General features: G+C 42.5%; 1 protein-coding gene across 3 annotated transcripts; it reads left to right on the plus strand.

Annotated features, from left to right (window-relative positions):
- The first annotated feature begins 391 nt into the window (after positions 1–391).
- Positions 392–7639, plus strand: LOC1273948 (uncharacterized). 3 transcript variants are annotated; one of them, XM_313002.5, is made up of 3 exons: positions 392–486; positions 6327–6694; positions 6768–7639. In XM_313002.5, the coding sequence occupies exons 2-3, from the start codon at positions 6327–6329 to the stop codon at positions 7510–7512; spliced, it is 1113 nt and encodes a 370-aa protein (XP_313002.5). In that variant the 5' UTR covers positions 392–486; the 3' UTR covers positions 7513–7639. The 3 variants fall into 3 exon arrangements, with proteins under 3 accessions (XP_313002.5, XP_061502859.1, XP_061502860.1); XM_061646875.1 differs by lacking the exon at positions 392–486 and adding an exon at positions 3660–4013 and having other exon boundaries at positions 6325–6694; XM_061646876.1 differs by lacking the exon at positions 392–486 and adding an exon at positions 6140–6232 and having other exon boundaries at positions 6325–6694.
- Positions 7640–19824: the final 12185 nt, after the last annotated feature.

Below are 19824 nucleotides of genomic sequence, written 5' to 3' on the forward strand. Positions count from 1 at the left end.
GCCTTCCCGATGTATCCTTAGAATGCGAATTAGAAAGAGGAAAGTGTTTACCTTGGACAAGTCCACCAGCTCCAGCGACACCCACAACTCACGCTGTCCGAGTGGATGAGTCATGTGAGACTGGGTCTGAATGTGTAAACTATTTACATCTCCCTCCTACCGGACCCAGTGACCTATATGACGCGACACATACGCGGCACGGCCTCATCCCGACAAAGCAAAGAGCCGTGGCCACCCAGCGTCACAGTACCGGGTGCACCTCCCACCAGGCCTCGTGGTACCGTATGCAACAGCGCCGCATCTGCAGCCAACCCGAGTACGTTCATTGACGGCCAGAAAGCAGTCGGCAGCATAGTCTACGGTCGTATAAAACCGAATGGAGTGAACTTTCGACCATTCAGTTTCACTTTCGCTCTTGTTCGCACAGTCGACCGAACTAGCTCGCGGTGAGCTTTAGTCAACCTTTAGCCATAGGAAAGGCACAGGGTGAGTATTTCATTTCGTCCCACCTGGGCCTGGACGTTGTAGCTGTCTCAAGACGTTGGAATGATTTTCAACGAAAACGTTAAATAATGTGTGCCAAATGGGCTGTGCAGTGAATTCCCTCGATCTTTCACAATAGTGCGTGGGCCCATGAAAAGGGATATGAGTGTGTAAAAAAGCCTGAATGTGTATGCGAGTTTTTGTGTGCGCGAGTGTACGTGTGTGAGCGGTTTCTCCCCAGTGCAAATCGAAAGCTTTTTGTCAACTGTAACTGATCCTTTCTTTCCCCTAATGCCATAATGAAAAAATCAAACAAAAATAAAGAACAGCTGCTAGTCCGATAGCCGCCATGAGGCGAGTGAAGAAAGCTTCCATACGATGCTCGGCACTCACACATCCGGCGTTGAAATGAAAAGCACGAACGTTAAGGAGCAAACGGCAGCACCGACAGAAAAGGGAACCGATATAATAACAGACAACGCAGGCCAAAGGAAGAAAATGAGCACGCAGCCCCCAGCAAGCAAGGGGAAGACGACGAAGTAAAAAAACAGAACGCCCTCGCCGTGTCTGGTGAAATGAACGATACAATAGCTACCGATCCACCCGCCGACCCGCTATCACCATGCGCGACCCAGTGAAAGATTGATAGCACAAACGTGACCTTTTTCTCGCCGGTGTTGCTGCTGCTGCTACTGCTGGCAAACGAGCAGCGCAGGGTAGCTTGTGAAAGGTTTTTTTGGGGGAAGATTTCGCACCGTTTTCCGATGTCATTTTTGAAACGCGCCTTCGCTATACCGTCTTTCATTCCACGTGGAAAGATCTCGGGGGGCTCGTAACAGGCCGTCCCGGGTCAGGTTCATAATGAACCTAGCGGATTGCGTTCGTTCGTTCGGTCTCGGGATAATTAATTTCATCCATCCTGGGTGCAACCGGGTATGAGGAGAGACCATCCTTTTTACTGCCACCATCGAAACCTCGTTCGGTGTGTTTGGCGTGTACTGGCCCGGTTTCCAATATCGGGAAAACTTTTGCTCACCGCGTGGGTGACACGCGTAATGGACGCCAGCGTCGGGGCTACACCGGCGTTATTTATGTAGCTTAAATTTATCACAGCTCACGACGCATGTTGTTTGTTCGGGCTGAAACCTTAAAGCTTCTAGGAAATTGCTCGCCTGCTTGCCGGGGGGCAATGCGCATTGGATTGGAGTTTAGATTGTTTTTTGATTTGCTTGTTTGTTCAAGCATTCTGCTATTTTTATTTTATAAAGAATGAACCACCAGCGAAAGACCATTCAACTGTTGCTCTTGCTAGGGTGGTGTTGGTTTTATTTTCTTTTTTATTTGCCCTACCAATAAACCTTCATTCCTGTGGATGATGGTTTTCTTTCTCGCCGTTAAACTGATAGAGGGCAAGAGTAAAAGGTAGGATGGCCAGGGAAAAAAACCACCAACCCTCCCACAGAAACTTCGCTGACCTCCAGAGCATTCAGGATAGGACGGTGGTTAAAACATCAAGCAAACAATGATAGATCGTTCCGACGATCATCAAAATTCCACTCAGCTTTGCAACATGACCGACAAACAGTGGCCTTTCCTTTCCGGGAAAGCGGACGAAGAGTGAGTGGCAAAACGGGCCTAATAAATAGGACAAATCGGCCGGACAGGCACCGTGTCCACCACGACCACGACATGCAGTCGTGCGCCACTCACGTAATCGTAGCGAGGTGTTTGACCTTCGAGTGCGTGTGATGCCATCGCACTGTTCAAACAACGTAGCCGGATGGCGACAGCTGAGGGCGCCACGTGCTACAATGTAGCGTCTGGGATGACATTATTGATAACATTTGGCTGTGCCTAGATTTGGATAAAACGGAATTGAAATTTAGTTCTTATATTCTATTGTAACTAAATTGCCCGCCAAGATTTTTCCATATACTTTTTGTTAAATTTTTATAATTTAGAAGAAATGTTGATCATATTTACCTAGTGGTTGCCTTTTAAAAGCATTCAAAGCAAAGTAACAGAGTGGAAATATTACCTCATCTAAGATAGAAAAAATAATTTAAGTTTTCCAAAAACATTAAATGTTAATAGACGGGTGTAAAGAATCTGTTTCGAAGGCCATGTTATGGAAACGATATGAGTGAAATGAAATGAAGTGAAAAATTACCAGGAAGTATCGAAACAACGAGAACCAATAAAATGCCATGGAATGCAATAATGTAATACAATGTGCTTCACAATTGCACTGATTACAATTGAAATATAAAAGAATCTCACCGCAGAATACGTGATGTGTGATAATGCACCAACAATAATATAACAACAATGTTCTGCGTTCCTTCCATGATAATTTTTAATTTAATAACGTGCGCTTGTTTCATTTCGTGTTCAAAGAGCATTTTAATGATTCAATGGAATCGTTCAATGGAATTAAGTGTATGAGTATAAAAAATATGTTATTAAATTGCAGAACAAAGAACAAAGCGTCCACACAGTTTTACATTACATGGTTTATGCTTTCACTGTTAAAAGAATCGCATAAAAATGGATGGGAAAAAATTACGCTCGTTTTTATTTACATTCGCAACATCAAGCCATATGCTAGGACGGAAGAATGTGTTTACCGTCAATACAGTGTGCCCCTACTCACATACCACCATTTGCGATTCTTGCCGTTATGGAATTACGGCTCCAAAACCGGTTTGATGCTATTTCAACCCCTACCCGCGAACTACTCATACACATGAGCGGAGAGTAGCGAATGCAACGGACCTGCAAAAGAGAAGATTGCAGCCGGTTCGCGGACGGATCCTCACTCGCAGGGGTTTATTTGTTTGCATTTCCACCGTGTTTCCGATCATGAAACAATGAAACCTTAATGCAATTAGCTTGTTGCACTGATTCGTAAAGTAGGGATGGAGTGGAGCGGGTTTTGGGTTCGATTTTCCACACGAATCACTCGCGAAAATTCGTTTCACGGGCCGGCCGGGTGGGCATAGCGTGGGTTGCTGGGAGCGACTACACAGCTCGGCATCATTTCTCCTTTCTCCTTAGGTGGCGCGCTGCACACCGCCGCAGAGACTCTCTTTCCAATCGACAAGGGGGCCGCTGCTTTCTTGTCTCTCTTGATGGTTTGTATAAACGACCGAACGGGCCGAGCGACCCGGGCGGGCTTTTGGCGCACCCATTCGTAGGGTCTTAGTGCGTCGGTTCAGACACACGCGAGAGCCGCTGGAGAGGTCGCGGCTAGTTCAAGCGATAAAGCGCCACCGTGCGGGATGAAGCCGCCTAAACTCTAGCGTGTGGGCATGCTGATCGACGAACGGCGGTCAACCACAGTGCCATTCTTGCACAGCCAGCATCGGCAAACTCTTGGCAGTGTTCTGGTACTGGTATCACCCGGTCTGGCATCGACCGACGGCACCGGTGTTGCGCAGTGAATAAAAAGGCCGCAAAACGGATGACAATTTGGAAAGTGAGCAAGTGAAAGTGCAGCCAACTTTCGGGCCCATTGCCGTACGTGACACGTGAGTGTGTTTACTTGTGCTGGGGTGTCGGGGAGCTTGTCGGATGCTACGAGTGGGAGGATGTTTTGACGTCGAGCGAGTTTGGCCGTGCGCCACGTGCACCGCAGGGCGACAGACTGAAGCAACACTCGAGGAAAAGGATAATTTCGTAGCTTCTAGAAACGGAAAGTTCTACCAGTTTGGCTGTGCGAGTGGGTGACTGGCTGAGTGAAAGTGAATCGTGATTGATCGGTGGTGTCAAACTAGTGGGAAGGGGTGGGGGCATTGTTCACCGTACGGGGGCTATTTTCCATTTCATTTCAAGTTACTTCAACAATTTCAATTCTAGCATTGTGCGTAACATAACAGGATGAAACGGTATGCAGAATTATGAAGCCAATCTCCTCCAGGCGGAAGAAGTTTTTTCGATTTCGTGATGCTTTCGTTATGAGTGTGTTTTTGTTATGCTTAACGAAAAGGGTTGTTTGAGCAAACATAATCAACTGCTGCCTACATTTGGAACGGCTGAAGCCCGCAGGGAAAGCTCCTCTCTACCGAGTGCCTCTACGTCTGACATTCATATTTGTGTTGAGCTTCATGGCAGAAAATTGGAAAAAGTTGGTTTCGAACAGTAGATTTTTTTTGTCTCTGCCAAAGCTATGTTGCACGCATATCATAAAAACATAATGTTGGGACCGCTATCTATTGTAGATTCTACAATAAAAGGAACAAAAAAGATAATTATCTCGTGACACCTATAATAATGTTTTCCGCTAGCCGTTCAGCTTTAAAACCAGTTCGATTGCAAGAATTGTAGGTTATCCCACACGCCATTCGCTGAACTTTCAGCTGGGGCAAACAAAACAACGGCAAACACATCCCACGGCATGACGGATGTAAAATGTGTCACGTGACTGACAAAAAGCTCGTCGAAAGAAGCAGCCATCCATTATCGAATACCCCAAAGACTATGCCGTTTTGGCATGTAGCGATGAGACTTGGTTCCCAATTATGGCTCAGTTTCGATGCATTTTCTCGAAAATCTTCGCCTAGCAAATGTAACAGTTGTGTAGGATGTCCGGGCCATGACATTTACTGACGCGTTTGCTACTTCTAGGAAACGGTGTGCGAATGAAAACTACGCTGTTCTCACTGTGGCTGCCTCCAGGGAAATGCAAGCAAGCTTTACAAAAACAGATGACTCGTATTGCCCACCCCTACAGTAATTCAAGAAAAGCTGCGCACTCTCTTGGGGCCATTCCAGCGAAAAGAAAACATAGTTTCAAGCGAAAACAAAACAGCCAACAGCTGAACATAATCTGCGTGTTCGATTCCGATGGTTTACACGCACACTTGGCCCAGTAAATGAACATATCTTTGGGCTGTTGGGATGGTTTTTTTTCGCTTGAATCATTAGTCCCACAAACGTGATACATTCGTACAATTTTGAGCGTTATTATGGACTACACATTGCACAACGCACACTGACACTTGTTTCGTGTTATTGCACGATTACACATACACTCTCACGCTCACACTGCTTGTGCACTAAATATGTCCACTGGTCTGACCACTTTCCACCCCCCTTTCTTTGCGGAGATCGAGATCACTCGAGAGAAAATCGAATTCCAGCGAGCGCTCGGCTTTCTCATACATCATCGTGCTTCTCCGGAGCGCATTGCACCGATGCCGTTCGTTGTGCGAGTCTCGTGAGACGAGTTTTTCCGGCAAACGTTCCGCTTTTCGCGCTTGCCGATCGCATGTGTACCGCCCGTTTTTGGGTTGCGGCCAGCCCGCAGCAGTTTTCCACTGGCGCGTTAGCGCGCGTGCGCTCGCCCAGTGGGTTACCCCGATCGAGACCGACCGATCGATCGATCGAAGGGTATTTCTCGTCCCAGTACCGATTGCTGCATGTAGGCGCGCAACGGGCATGCAGTGGTTCATCTTCGCCGGCTGACGTGTTGGCATTGCTGGTCAGCGTCACGCCTGATGACGTGCGTTGGTTGGGATGATGAGTTTATCGGAGCGTAAGATAGTGGGAAGGAAGGTCGGCGTATTGTTGCCGATTTGTTGCACATCAGTAACGAGCTGAGGCTGAGAAAGCAATTTGAGGAGCGAGAAAAGCACAGCATAAGCGCAAGCACGGTTGTTTGCAGGTGGGGCCATCAGTCGCGGGTGTGACTGAGCCCGGCTGAGAGTGCAGGAGAGAGTTGGGCCACATCGTGGCCCATTGCTAGCTGGTCGGTCCACACACCGGCTGGAAACTGGCGCGACCCACAAACAATCTATCGGATTGCGTACTTAGTCCTATTTTCTTTGGTATCCTTTGCAGAGATGCACGTACGCGTGAAACGGTCAAATTGGGGAGGAACATGGTCAGGGCCGGTCATCAGTGTGCTGGCAGTTCTACTGCTATCGTGCTGTGTGACTCCGGGCCTGCCAGAGGGCATCAAGCTACCTGATCAAACGTCTGGCGCGAGCAACGGTGGACCTCAGCTTCCGCCGCAACAACCGCCTGCAGTCGGCGAAGAGCGGCGACAGGGCAAGAACCTGTTCGACTTTATCGGGCTTGGAACCGGTGGCAATGTGGATCCCTATCTGGCACGCACGAACGCGCAGTGCTTGAACGGAGAGCTGGCCGAATGCTTCAAGTCCCAGGCCCTTCAGACGTTCGGCGAATTCTTCGACAAGGATCAGTACCAGTAAGTGTTTGATGTTAAGCGCAAGCATTTTTTATCTCGTTTAACTAAAAACTTGATTATTTTCCTTCCACAGACTCACCAGCGATGCTAGGCTTGTTCGCCTACCAGAAACACAGCTCCGGTCACTGGCACAGGAAGGCTACGAGTTTGTGGACGAATCGAGACACTCTGACTCCGAGTGGGAGCTGTTGTACAAGTACGCCCTTAGGCGACTGGAGCGTTTTGTCAAGTCGACGGCGCTGGAATTCCACATCCCCGACGACATCACGGAGGAAGGACGGTACTCTGCGCGCTTCATCGACGAAATTTCGGACGAGATTGACGTAATAGAGGACAAGAAGGCGCCGTTGTTTACTCGGCATCGGCTAAAGAAGATCTTCATTCCACTGCTGCTGATACTGAAGGTGTTCAAGTTGAAGCTGCTCCTGTTCCTGCCTCTCGTGCTGGGACTGGCTAGCTTTAAAAAGTTGCTCGGCTTTCTGGCCATCGTCGTGCCGGGTGTGATTGGGTATCTGAAGCTGTTCAAACCAAACCAGAGCTGCTGCACGAACGACATCTTCTCCGGTGGCTATCAGCCGCAGTACTCGCCACAGGGCCTTGGTTCGATCGGCTACAGCCCGTTCAAGGAGTACGCCGGGCAGAATCACTACTCTCGGCCAGATGTCGGTGGGTATGCCTCGCCGTACGGTAACTACTATCGGGACTCGGGACGGGCCGATCTGCAAGGCGGCAATGTTAAGTTTGGAGATGATCTCGCATACCAAGGCTACTCGGAGCAGTATCGTAGCAGCGGCAAGGACGTTAAGGCTGAGAGCTAAACACAGGCAGTCGGAGAAGTTGTCATATTTTGTATCGTGCATCATATCGTTTTCATTCTTGCGTGTTAATGCCATGCTAGTGTAAATATTTATGACGTGTAAAATAAAGTAATCAATTCGTGAGTGAGTGAATTGCTATTTACAACTAAAGAAAGGGTCATCTATAGCATGTTTGTTGCAAAGTATCACACTAATTGTTGTTTCTTGCTACATCTTTTGCGTTTTTTGTTTCAAATTGCTTTGATTTTTTTTGTCTTTTTTCAGCTTTTTTATCGTATTTTTTTCATCTTAAACTATATAGCCTCTTTGAATAAAGATCATAGTATTATTCTTCTTCATTTTTGCAATCAACGGAGGTTGTTCCATCCCATCCATTAAAAGCGCTTATTCTAAACTTTTCGCATTTGGTGTCACATATGGGATGAGGAGACGGGAACGAAATTGGAGATGCTGTAATCGAATAGGTGATACGAGTCGTTGAATGCCGAAAAAGTGCTCCTGAAAGGGTCATTTTGGCCATGACGAAATTGCTGGGAAGGAATAACGAGCGGGGGTTCGTCGCAAAGGTAACATGAGGGGACATAGATAGGAATCGAGGATAGGATAGCAGGAACTTCCAGGTCATTGGAACGGAGACAGTCAATAAAATATGACTGATTGTTTGAGTTGCGCGTTCTTTATGATTTGAGGCCGAGCAAACGTCATCGGATAGGATATGAAAAAATTCGATCAGATCGTCCAAGAAAACGACGGATAGCAGCTCGAGTGAATTTTCGATGAATTCGCTCGATCGTGTTGATCAGTGTTAATCAGTGATCTTAAGGCTGGTTAAGCCTCTAAACCAGCGGTCGGAAAAGTCCAGCCCGCGGGCCAAATGCGGCCCGCTGCAACATTCAATCCGGCTCGTGAAAGGTTTTGAAGTTGGTTTCATTTTGAAACATGGGAAGAAACTATTCGTATACAAATTACTGATTATCTTTTAGAATAACATTTTATACCATCGTACACTTTCAACTTTAATTAAAGTACCAAGGAATGACGGATCGTTCGGTATGTTCGAACTCGTGATCGATATCCCCGTGACGTCTACATGAAAAAAATGCCGTTTTTCTGCTGGCTGTAGAAAAAAACTAGGAGAGATAATTTCTGTGCATGTAAATCATTTAAAAGATAATTATTTAAGCTTCCTTGGACAAATAAATCTAAGACTTTGGGAGTTGCCTTTCATCAGTTATCCGGAATTTTCGCCATGATGGACGAAGACATGCTTATAAGCATCCTACAATTTCGCGACAAAGTTTTGTTAGAGTAGAGTTTTTGCATCAGGTTGGTCCAGAAAAAATCGATGGAACACATATGACGGATGTTGTACCAGTTTGCGGACTAGGGTGTCATGTCGAAAATCTGTCGAAATTCACCTAATATGATCGCATTGAGTTTTGTTTGCCATTGAGGTTTGTTTGCCATTGCGAAGCCAGTGGACTCGATTTCTGCTTCCTGATATGTGTGTTCATGTTTCCCAAGTACTATTTCACTGTTTGGCGGGTTGCATCGATCTCCCGGCCCAGATAACCCAGTAATGTAGCCACTTGTACCTCTGTCTTCTTTTTTAGCTTCTTTTGGAACCTCAAAAATGAACCTGGACTCTCTTACGATGGTTTGACTGTTGCCTAATAGTGCCAAGATGTTGGCGACCAAAATGCAGAAACGTTCTTATGCGACGACAAACTTCTGTATGCAGTCCATTTACGTGTAAGACGCTACGAGGTGTCATTCGTTGATTGCGCAGGCTTTTAATTTCGTTGGTTCACTTGTTTTGGTCATCATGGTTAGAATTCGAATGATAGAGGTGTCAAGGTGAGGTGACTGATAGAGGTTGTCGGTTGTCTCATGGGATACTATTATTCAAAGTGCAATTAACGTTTTGTTAGAGTGGGTGAAGATAATCCCATGACAAACCCATGAATTTGTCAATTTTGTTAATGCAACAGTTATGTAATTTTAACATTGTTTCAACACGACAATAAGACTTTCGGAATGAAGGAATGAAGGAAATCACACACGAAATTTTATATTGATGAGATACACTAAAACCTGGTCACAATAAATTTATTTGAAGTTTTGCATGCGACTTGCATTTGATGGGAGAGCATTTGACTTTCGCCAACGCAAAACATGCAAAACTACTTTTAAATGCAATTTTTAAATATAGTGAAACAGCTCCATACATTTTCACGCAATAATATTTTTATTCGTTCTTCTTAATTTCACACAAACCAGTTGGTTTCGCTTCAAACTATTTTAAGGATATTTTCGATCGTATATGAAAGCAAAAAAAAAATATTTCAAAACCCCTGTTGTTTTAAAGATAACGACGATAACACTGTTGCTGTTTACGAGTACAACGATTGTTACAATGCTTTTTCTTAAGGAATCAGTTATCAATTTATCTGACATGGCTTGACTTATCATAAAGCATTTTCATAATTACTGAATTCACGTTTGCTTCGATAATTTTTCAGCCTTCAAACTTTTGTATCATCCCCGGAATATCCTCAATATTTTTGCGACGTGGGAGGATGGGGTCTTCAAGAAGCGATATTGATCCTTTTTTGTTATTTTTTGACTGATCACATTTTTGGCCATCTATTGGCGTATCTTTAGGTATCTTCAATTTTGAGCCATGCGTGCATGATATAATTACTGAAAAACAACAATAATACCCTAAATGTTTCTAAAAGATTAAAATGTAACAATATAAGCGCAATAATAAAAAAACGCATTCTCCTGGCCCGCGGCACTACATCATTCACTAAAGTTGGCCCTAAGCCTCAAAAGTTTGCCGATGCTCTAAACTATCGACGCATTCTCAAGTATCGGGCGAACCGACTGCAGTACAAGGACTTTCAACACATAGGGTCAGACATTTCAGAGAACCTATGAATAATGAGACCGAAAATTTTATTACTCTTATTAAGAGTGCTTTCATTATGTTCTTGAAACGAGAGTTTCTCGTCAATCCATATTCCCAGATCTTTTGTGACAGTAACGCTATTGAGTTTAGTGCCAAAGAATGTAATCATGCTCGATCTTATTGGATACAACATATGAAAAAAACAACATTTTTTCCGGAGACAGAATAAGACTTTTGGAGTACACCAAACATTAAAACAATCGAGGCAATCCTGTAGAGGCACACAATCAGATGACAAAAAAACACCAGTTGGAAAATTTTGATGTCGTCAGCGTAAAGCAGATAACCATCAGGGGGAAGAAAATTTACATAATCGTTGATAAATAATAGAAAAAGTAGGGGATTAAGTATACCGCCTTGGGGAACTCCAGATAAGGCGATAAAAGGATAGGAAAAATAATTTCAGCTCTGACCTTATATGATATACAGTATGACAGGAATGACTTAAACCAAGACAGAAGAGGATCACCAATTTCGATTTTATTTTTCGTTTCGATTTCGTTTTGAAAGTAAACAGGCTAAGGAGATGTAGTCAAAAGCTGCTTTAAAGTCGGTAGATAAAGTATCGACTTTATAGCAACTCGTCATGTTGTTGAAGGTATGGGAGCTTCGCACAGTCAACCGTCAACCACTGAATGTTTCACTGGAACATTATAGTCAGGAGCAGATAACAATTTGGGATATTGTTTTAAAAGCTCGGCATATTCTTCACTAATAGAGAAGAATTTTGGTGTTGGCGTATCAACCGTAGCAACAGTACCACTTGAGTGGAGTTCGGTCAGTGGGTCGACCAATCGTTTGTTTTGAATATCTATAAGTAATCCGTGCTTGGACAAAAAATCAGCACCAATTATTGGTCTATTAACCTCTGCTAAAATAAATTCATGCCAAAAGGTACGGCGTAGACCAAGGCTAACTTGTATTAGTTTCGAACCATATGCATTAATGGGAGTTCCATTTGCGGCTGATAGAGACTGTACAGGAGACTTATTTAAATTGCCAAAAGTAGCATGAGGCAAAACTGACACATCAGCGCCGGTATCGATTAAAAATGTAAAATTCGAAATAGAATCAAAAATGAAAAGTCTACAGGATTTCGCGGGCTCTTTGCGACCACCTGTCAATGACGCTGAGCCTATTAGTTTTTTACGTTCTGCCTCCAAGCGCATGGTTGTGTGCACCCTCGTGCTTGTTTGCCATACTTCTTATGGTACCAGCATAATGAATTGTTATTAAAATTCGTTTTTTTATCATTCCTACTATTAGACCTGCCATATCTTTTGTAAGGGGCCATATGGTTTGGATTCACTTTTGTTTCTAAATATTGCAGCCTCCGACTGAGGTGCCGTATCTCCTCTATTAAGAGTTCATTGCCACTCATTGCGGTACTCTCATTATCTGTGTCGTTCACGTTATTTGTATTAGTTTTTATCTCACTGATGTTAGATCCTCTTGAAGCCTCCCATATTTTATCCGCAATTTTAAGCAATTCTATAATGTCTTTTTCTCCAACTGAGATTAACGCGACTTCAATTGGTTTGGGTAATCGACCAATCCAGAGTCTCTTAACGAAATTTTCTGAAACATCAGTTGACGTGCCTGCTAGTTGTTTCATTTTTCTGTAAAAATCTGATGGCGAATTGTCCCCCAATTCCGCGTGAAACAGTAGTTTTGAAATCCTTTGTTCCTCACTTGCCGAAAGTCTTTCAATTATTTTTTGTTTCAAAAAGTTATATTTATCAGTAGCGGGGGGAGATTGAATGATGTCCATGACTTTTTCAAAAACGTCTGGTTGCATTGCGCTGAGCAGATGCATGTATTTTGTTCTATCCGACGTTACGTTCCATGTGTCAAAAACTGCCTCGGCCTGAATGAACCAACCGATCGGCGATGTATTCCAAAATGGCGCAAGCTTTACAGTGTAACTTGATATTTCTCCTAATTTAACGTCTTGTTCTACTGTGGGATCGTTTTCCTTAACTGACATTTTAACTTGACTATTCTCACTGTTTAAATAAAAATCTATCACAATGCACTTAATACGATTCAACAACCACGATAAAAACCCGTATAAAAATTAAATCAGAAGGAATATTTAAAAATAAATATCAGAAGGTTGCGTGTTCAAATCACGTCGGGGTCACCAGTTATGGGACCAGTTATCCCATCTGAATCCCTACAAAGGTCAAGGATACAAGGTACATACAGATACTGTCTTTGTTAGTGTTTATCATACATTCAATATCGGTTATCCTAAGCTTTTTCACAAAGGTCGATTTATGATCGTAATATCGGATGCCGAATCGAATAAAATGGTATTCTTCTGATTTATTTTCACGTTTACGTACTTATGGTTTGATGGCTACGGCGATGGGGAGTATAAATATGTTCCAAATCGATTTGTGGTGCCCTACTATTCCACAATCTTGACACGTGTGTGATTTGTATTCGCAATTTTGCCTGTGAAAATACCTGCCGCCACAAATCCAGCATTGTCGGCTAGGCTGGGTGTTATGTACGGTGTTATGCAGGACCCTGCTGACTATATTTTTGAAAATTTTATGTCTAGAGAATAGCCGGTGTGGAAATATTCAATATTTTTGGTTATTATATATAATTGTTAATATGTTAAGCATTGTTATTATTATGAAATTCGAATACTTGCCGTTCAGTTTTCTGAATCATTGCGCTGTCTCTTTTTAGTGCGGTTATGAGGCTACAATCCTCTAATAGTTGCTACAACGTAACCTGCTCACGATTCTCGATTTTTGGTTGTTCTACAAAGGGCGATGGCGCTGGCACTGGCTGGACTGGTGTTGGTCCCAGTTGCGACCAAGCATTTTTGCGTTCAAGAATTTTGCGACCAAGATTTGCGTATGGGGCAAGACGGCCACCTGGTTAAAATAACCGTATCTCTTAGATAATTGGAAATTATTACGTTTGTACCACTATAGTATGTATTCCTACATGTCTTGAGTCACTAATGAACCCCTTTTCATCACAAACTGTATCGCAATATGGGTTGTTGCTGGTCTGTTTTTCCGGAGTAGAATCCGCTCGTAAAAGCGCACCATACTGCTGAACGCTACAACAATGTTTACATTTATGACAGCTCTCGCCTATGAAAGATGGTGGCACACTTTCCCCAAATAGAGATGGCTCTTTTGCCCCAAAAGTTGTAAATTTTTTGAAACTGAAGTTTTCAGTGACAAAAAGAAAGTTTTTTTCAACTAACCCCACAAAAAAATTCACGTTTTCTCAGCTATACGGTGGTGTAAATATTTTCTCGGTTGATTGTTCGCATGATTTTTTAGAACTTATTTGGTTTGATTAAAAAATTATAATATTCTGCTCAATTTTGAAACACAACATAAATCAGTACAAAACAATGGGAAATATCGATTGGTCTATATGAAATTCGGCTCAGTATAGCGGAACTTGGGGCAAGTGTGCCACCTTAAGCATTTCAAGTTATAACTCACTAAAACGTGTTTTTCAAAAGCCGATTTAAATCTCATAACCATTTAACATCTATTTCCTCACTTATAAATGAGTTTCGCTTGAAAAAAGTGCAAATAAAACAGTTTTTGAAGCGTTTTAAAAAGGGTCCAAAAAGACGTTGTTTTTTGGGATATGGGGCAAGAGTGCCACTCGTATGGGGCAAGACGGCCACCTGGTTAAAATAACCGTATTTCTTAGATAATTGGAAATTATTACGTTTGTACCACTAGTGTATGTATTCCTACATGTCTTGAGTCACCGATGAACCCTTTTTGACCACCAACTGTACCACAATATGGTTTGTTACTGTTCTGTTTTTCTGGCGTGGAATCCGCTCACAATAGCGCACCATTCCGCAGCACGCTACAACAATGTTTACATTTTTGACAGCTCGCGCCTATGAAAGATGGTGGCACACTTGCCCCAAACAGAGATGGCACACTTGCCCCAAAAGTTGTAACTTTTTTGAAATTGAATTTTTCAGTGACAAAAAGAAAGTTTTTTTCAACTAACCCCACAAAAAAATTCACGTTTTCTCAGCTATACGGTGGTGTAAATATTTTCTCGGTTGATTGTTCGCATGATTTTTGAGAGCTTATTTGATTGGATTAAAAAATTATAATATTCTGCTCAATTTTGAAACTCAACATAAATCAGTTCAAAACAATGGGAAATATCTATTGATCTATATGAAATTTGGCTCAGTATACCCAGTCATTGGAAAGCAACCAACTGTAAACAAAATTGATCATTAAACTAAAGTTTTCAAGGAAAAATGCTTGGTGGCACTCTTGCCCCGTATGGCACACTTGCCCCAAATTCCGCTACCTAGTCATTGGAAAGCAACCAACTGAATACACAATTGATCATTAATCTAAAGTTTTTAAGGAAAAATGCTTGGTGGCACTCTTGCCCCGTATATCACACTTGCCCCAAATTCCGCTATATATCATTAATATAAATATATATCAACAATATTCAATCCAAGCTGGTCTCGTAGTACAGTCGTCAACTCGAACGACTTAATAACATGCCCGTCATGGGTTCAAGCCCCAAATAGACCGTGCCGCCATACGTAGGACTGACTATCCTGCTATGGGGGAATCAATAAGTAACTGAAAGCCCAACTCCACAAGAGAGTGGTACAGAGGCAGGTCTTGACCGACAACGGTTGTTGAGCCAAAAAGAAGAAGAAGATACAATATATCCAATATCCAAATCACAGATATACGAACAACTCAGTACAGAGTAATGTACAGAGTTCAAGATAACTTTTAACAGAGACATAATTGAAAATTATGAGAATATCAACACATTTTAGGAAGATTCTCCCTCAAACACGTTTGAGATACTTGCAAGAAATTCATTGTAATCACTTAATCTTGATTGGAAATCCTAGAGCAGTATTTCCCGCGAACCTTTATTATAATTGATTTGAATTCCAGCAATTGATAGATACATGAGATCAAAAAATTCGGCACAAAAAACATGGTTGAACTCGACACAGATATAATATTACCATATTTCATAGAACCTTTGCTTCAAAGAAATGGGTCTCTTAATAGTATTGAAATGACTGAGAGGAAAGATACTCCAAAGGTAAGGTAACATTTCTGTTCAATCAGATATAAGGCACCGGGTTTGAATACGTCTCATCCCCGTTTCAATCACACTAAATAGCAATTAAGCCTTCACCTTCATCCCAAACAATCCTAACCAGAACGAGCTCTTTTTCTGATGTTATCCTTAGACGACCTTCGCTCGACCCGTATATCCGTATCATTTCGGTTACAAATTTATGACCAAACAAGCTAGCCGGTATCGTGCTGAAAGTGTTTTACTTTCCGCCTGAAATCGATTCCGCGTGTAAATGACAACGATCAAAAGGAATCGTAGGCGATGCCAACGAAAAAAGCTCCATGCCCGCTGGATAATCCCATTTGGGTAAGATTTATTTCGTATTCCCATTACGATGGCCCCCGGAACGGAGTGCTTCAGACGGAAAATCCTCCAACGGATCAAACAGCTTGTTCTCTCTGCTACTTCTTCACTGTCGTGACCGTATTCGTATCCACCACATCCATCTTCGGCTTCATCATATTTCTCAGTGCTATTCATCCTTGTTCTATCGGCCGGTAGCAGGCTGTTAGCTATACTGTTCGAAACCTGACAACGGATGGCACCATCATCGATCCATCAGACGCTTTCGGGGCTTCCATTTCCCTTTTTTTCTTCTTTGTTCCGTAGACTACCAAGGAATACGCTAGTAACGGTTGGACTTTTCCCATCAATCAATTCGATTTTATTTCGAAACCTTTAATTGGTTTGAAGCAATGCATTGCTTTGTTTTGATTATTGGTCAAAGCTGACAGTGATTTTGCGAGATCAATACTCCAGTACAACTGACCATCCGTTTTGCATCGGTTTGCCGACGACGTTTTGCCGGAAACGATCATACGCTCCGACGAAAGTGGAAGCAACATCAAACCGGTTACCACGAGGGAAAATAAACTTCATCTACATCGCTGCCTTCGTCTGCGTTACTGAATCGCGTAGCCTACCTCAAGGGCAACCGCAATTCGTGGTCACGCACGTTGTAAAAGATGTCGTTTACAGGGACGATGTGCGTACCGCCTCACGCAAGAATGTCAACCGAATGGACGATGAAATGAAAAAGTGGCACAACGAAGCATAAAAATCGTGATTTATCAATGAAAGCTACGTCTATCACCATTCTACCCTACCGATGTAACGAGTATTTCGCGAAGAAAACAATCACTCCCGGACGTTGTCATCCCACGATGTTGACAAAAAAAGTTAAAAACTCGACCCATTGCTGTTATCAACGCAATAGCGCACGATAGTCGAAACGCTTCTAGACGCAAACTACCATTTCGAGCGCTCGAGATGATGATGATGCTTATGATGATTGAAATAAAGGAAGACGAAGTTGTCGTTAAGCTTCGAAGGTTCGGCTCGGTGGGCGATCCGAGAAAATGTAACCCGCATTCGGGAAAGAAAAACAAACAACGATACAGCCCCTTGGGTGCAGGCACAGCGAGGAACTAGGCTGCGCTTTCCCCTTGGCTAAGTTTTTCCTTTTTAGTCTTGTATTTTTATTGCTTTTATCATTCATACCGTTCGAGTATCACGTAGACTGTAACAGGACAAAGTACGCTCTGGGCTCGATCGTTTTACTGACTGCTGGTGTTTTACTCCACTTGATGTCTAGTGGAACGGCGAGTCATGCAGCCGTGTGAACACTTTACACTGTTCTTTTTCAGTTGTTTCTTTGCCCTAGCTGTAAAAAGAAACGATGTGAATATTCTTTTCGTAAAAACAAACATAACTTCTTTGATAGTGCAGAGAAGAAGCCAAGAGAAATGACACATTATTTCTGACACTGATTTATACACACAATAAAATAACTGCATTTATCTGCACACCATAGTTTAAATTTGCTATTGAAATAGCAAAAACTCTAAAGAAAACGAGTTCAATAAAACAATTTCGCCTTAAGAAAGGTATGGTTTACTGGAACAAAAGCGTTTTGCAGATTGAAATGAATGTAGGAAAAACAATACTATTCATTAGATGGTATGCTATAGATTACGACAAAATGGCAAGGTTTTCGAATCAATTATCTTTTGACCCAAGTGCATGTCACTGTGTAGCTGTGAAACTGCAAAAACAAAATACACGGTAATGAGTTTCGTTAAGATAAAAACATCCAGTCTTAATGTATTAAGAATAAAAATCTTTGATCTTTTTTTATTTAAATAACTTTCTATTACTTGGTGTACAGTATGTCAGACTCCAGTTGGTAGGTAGACAATACGTTTTCTTTTAGTTTATATCTGTACATGATTTTTAAAATTTATAATTAAAAGAACTTCAACAATTGAACTAATAAATAACAAAGGATAAATTACATATCATGCATCTTCTTATTAGTGAAGTGAGCTTGGCTTTCAGTGACTTTTGTTACCATAGCAGGATAGTCAGTCCTACGTATGGGGTCACGGTATATTCGGGGCTTGAACCCATGACGGGCATGTTGTTGAGTCGTACGAGTTTACGATTGTACCACCAGACCGAATAGTGTATAAAATATATTAAATTCAAAAATGTTTAATAGGGTACATTCATGGACAAAAATATTATTGTTTATGTTTTCTGGTAAGGATCAAGCTGTAGTCATAATAACAAATGGTATCCTTTTAGCAATTTACTTAAAAAGCAGCTAACATACACAGGTTTACTTTTAGGTTGATGTGAAAGACAAATTCTGTAATTTATCATTCACATTTCGCTTAAAGCGAAGTGATGTTTTTCATACAATTCATATAACAAACTGTGAGTAACAAATCAAAGCTGAAAGGTTCTGAACAGCACTTCTAATGCATTTGCTTCTAAAAAAATACCTCATGGTGGTTTAATTTCAGTTAAATCCTTGGTGATAAGCCGCAATAAGACGAAACATGCAATAATAAAATATTATAAATTATCATGCTTTTAGGAAAAAATGTCTATGTAGCTTTAATTTGAAAATGATTTTCTTTTTAAATGATTGATATTGAACTAAATAAACCTGTTTACCTCGAAATAAAAGCATTGTTCTTTTTGTAAGCTATGCTATAAATGAAGAAATGCAGATATAAATGAAGATACGTGAAGATAGTTCTGAAATCAAAAAAAATACACTAAATTCTACGTGGTAAACCAATGTCCAGATACCGAGAATAAGCACACATCCGGTGTACTGCAGTAAAGTTGCCTTGTTCTTTATGCTAGCCCTTACAAGCTGGCTTTTTTGTTTGTTTCTCACAATGTTAATATAAAATCCCGTTTTCTATTATTACCATACCATACCAAACAACGTCATGAAAATGCTGCCTCGCTACTGGCATTCCTGCTATTTTCACTTCCATTCTTAGCTGCGAAAGGGAAAGATGCACAGCACTTACGCAGAAACGTAGGACCTGGTGTGTGTGTGAGAGTGTCTGTGTTAAAATTGTCCGTTGCATCGTGCCAAGTAAGGACATTGCCCGTACGACAAGAAAAAACTGCAATCTCCGCAAACGACTGCTTGCACATTTAATCGCATCGCATCAAATTGTACTCTAACGAGAGCACATGGATGTCCACGCTCGCGCCCCAGCCTCACGCCAATCCGGATCGGCCGGATGTGATGGAAAGTGGTTACGGCCCGGTGGGCTGGGCCTTTTACAAAACCAAAGCACGCTACAAATCGCCTCTGATTTGGTTTTGCCCTTTTCTTCACCCCTCAAAGTAGAGATGAGTTTTCTAAACAAGTCTGCTCGTGGTGCCCGATCACGGAAAAATGGCATCCGATCGGGCGAGTTCCGCAGGATGTTTGGCACGCATTTTTACCGACCCGCACCCATTTGATTCAGCTAGATCAACCTTGTCTCGGGCAGGCCGGGATAGGTGTAGTGGGAAAACAATTTCACTACGCACCAAGTGTGCGTCGCACGACCTGGCGTCTTTCCATCTTCCCATCAGCATCCGCAACAGCCATTAGCCGTTGGTAAAGATTTGCCAGCTTTTGTAAGCTCTGCCCTGGAAGGGTGTATTGATTGTATGCTCTTTCATTCCCCTATTTCTCACACATTTCGTTCGTGTGGCCCCATTTAACGTTGGCCAGTTCGCGTGGATGCTGCTCGGGACAAATGGCCGGCGGAACCGGTATCCCAAGGAAAAAAATATATGAGCCAAGCTTGTTCTTCTGGCTGCCAGTAGGAGATTCGCGTACCCTGACGTACCTGGTCCTCATCGACGATTAACGGATGGGCTTATAAATGGGATATCTCCGC

Source organism: Anopheles gambiae, chromosome 2 (genome assembly GCF_943734735.2).
Source record: "Anopheles gambiae chromosome 2, idAnoGambNW_F1_1, whole genome shotgun sequence".
Classification (NCBI taxonomy): Eukaryota; Metazoa; Arthropoda; class Insecta; order Diptera; family Culicidae; genus Anopheles; species Anopheles gambiae.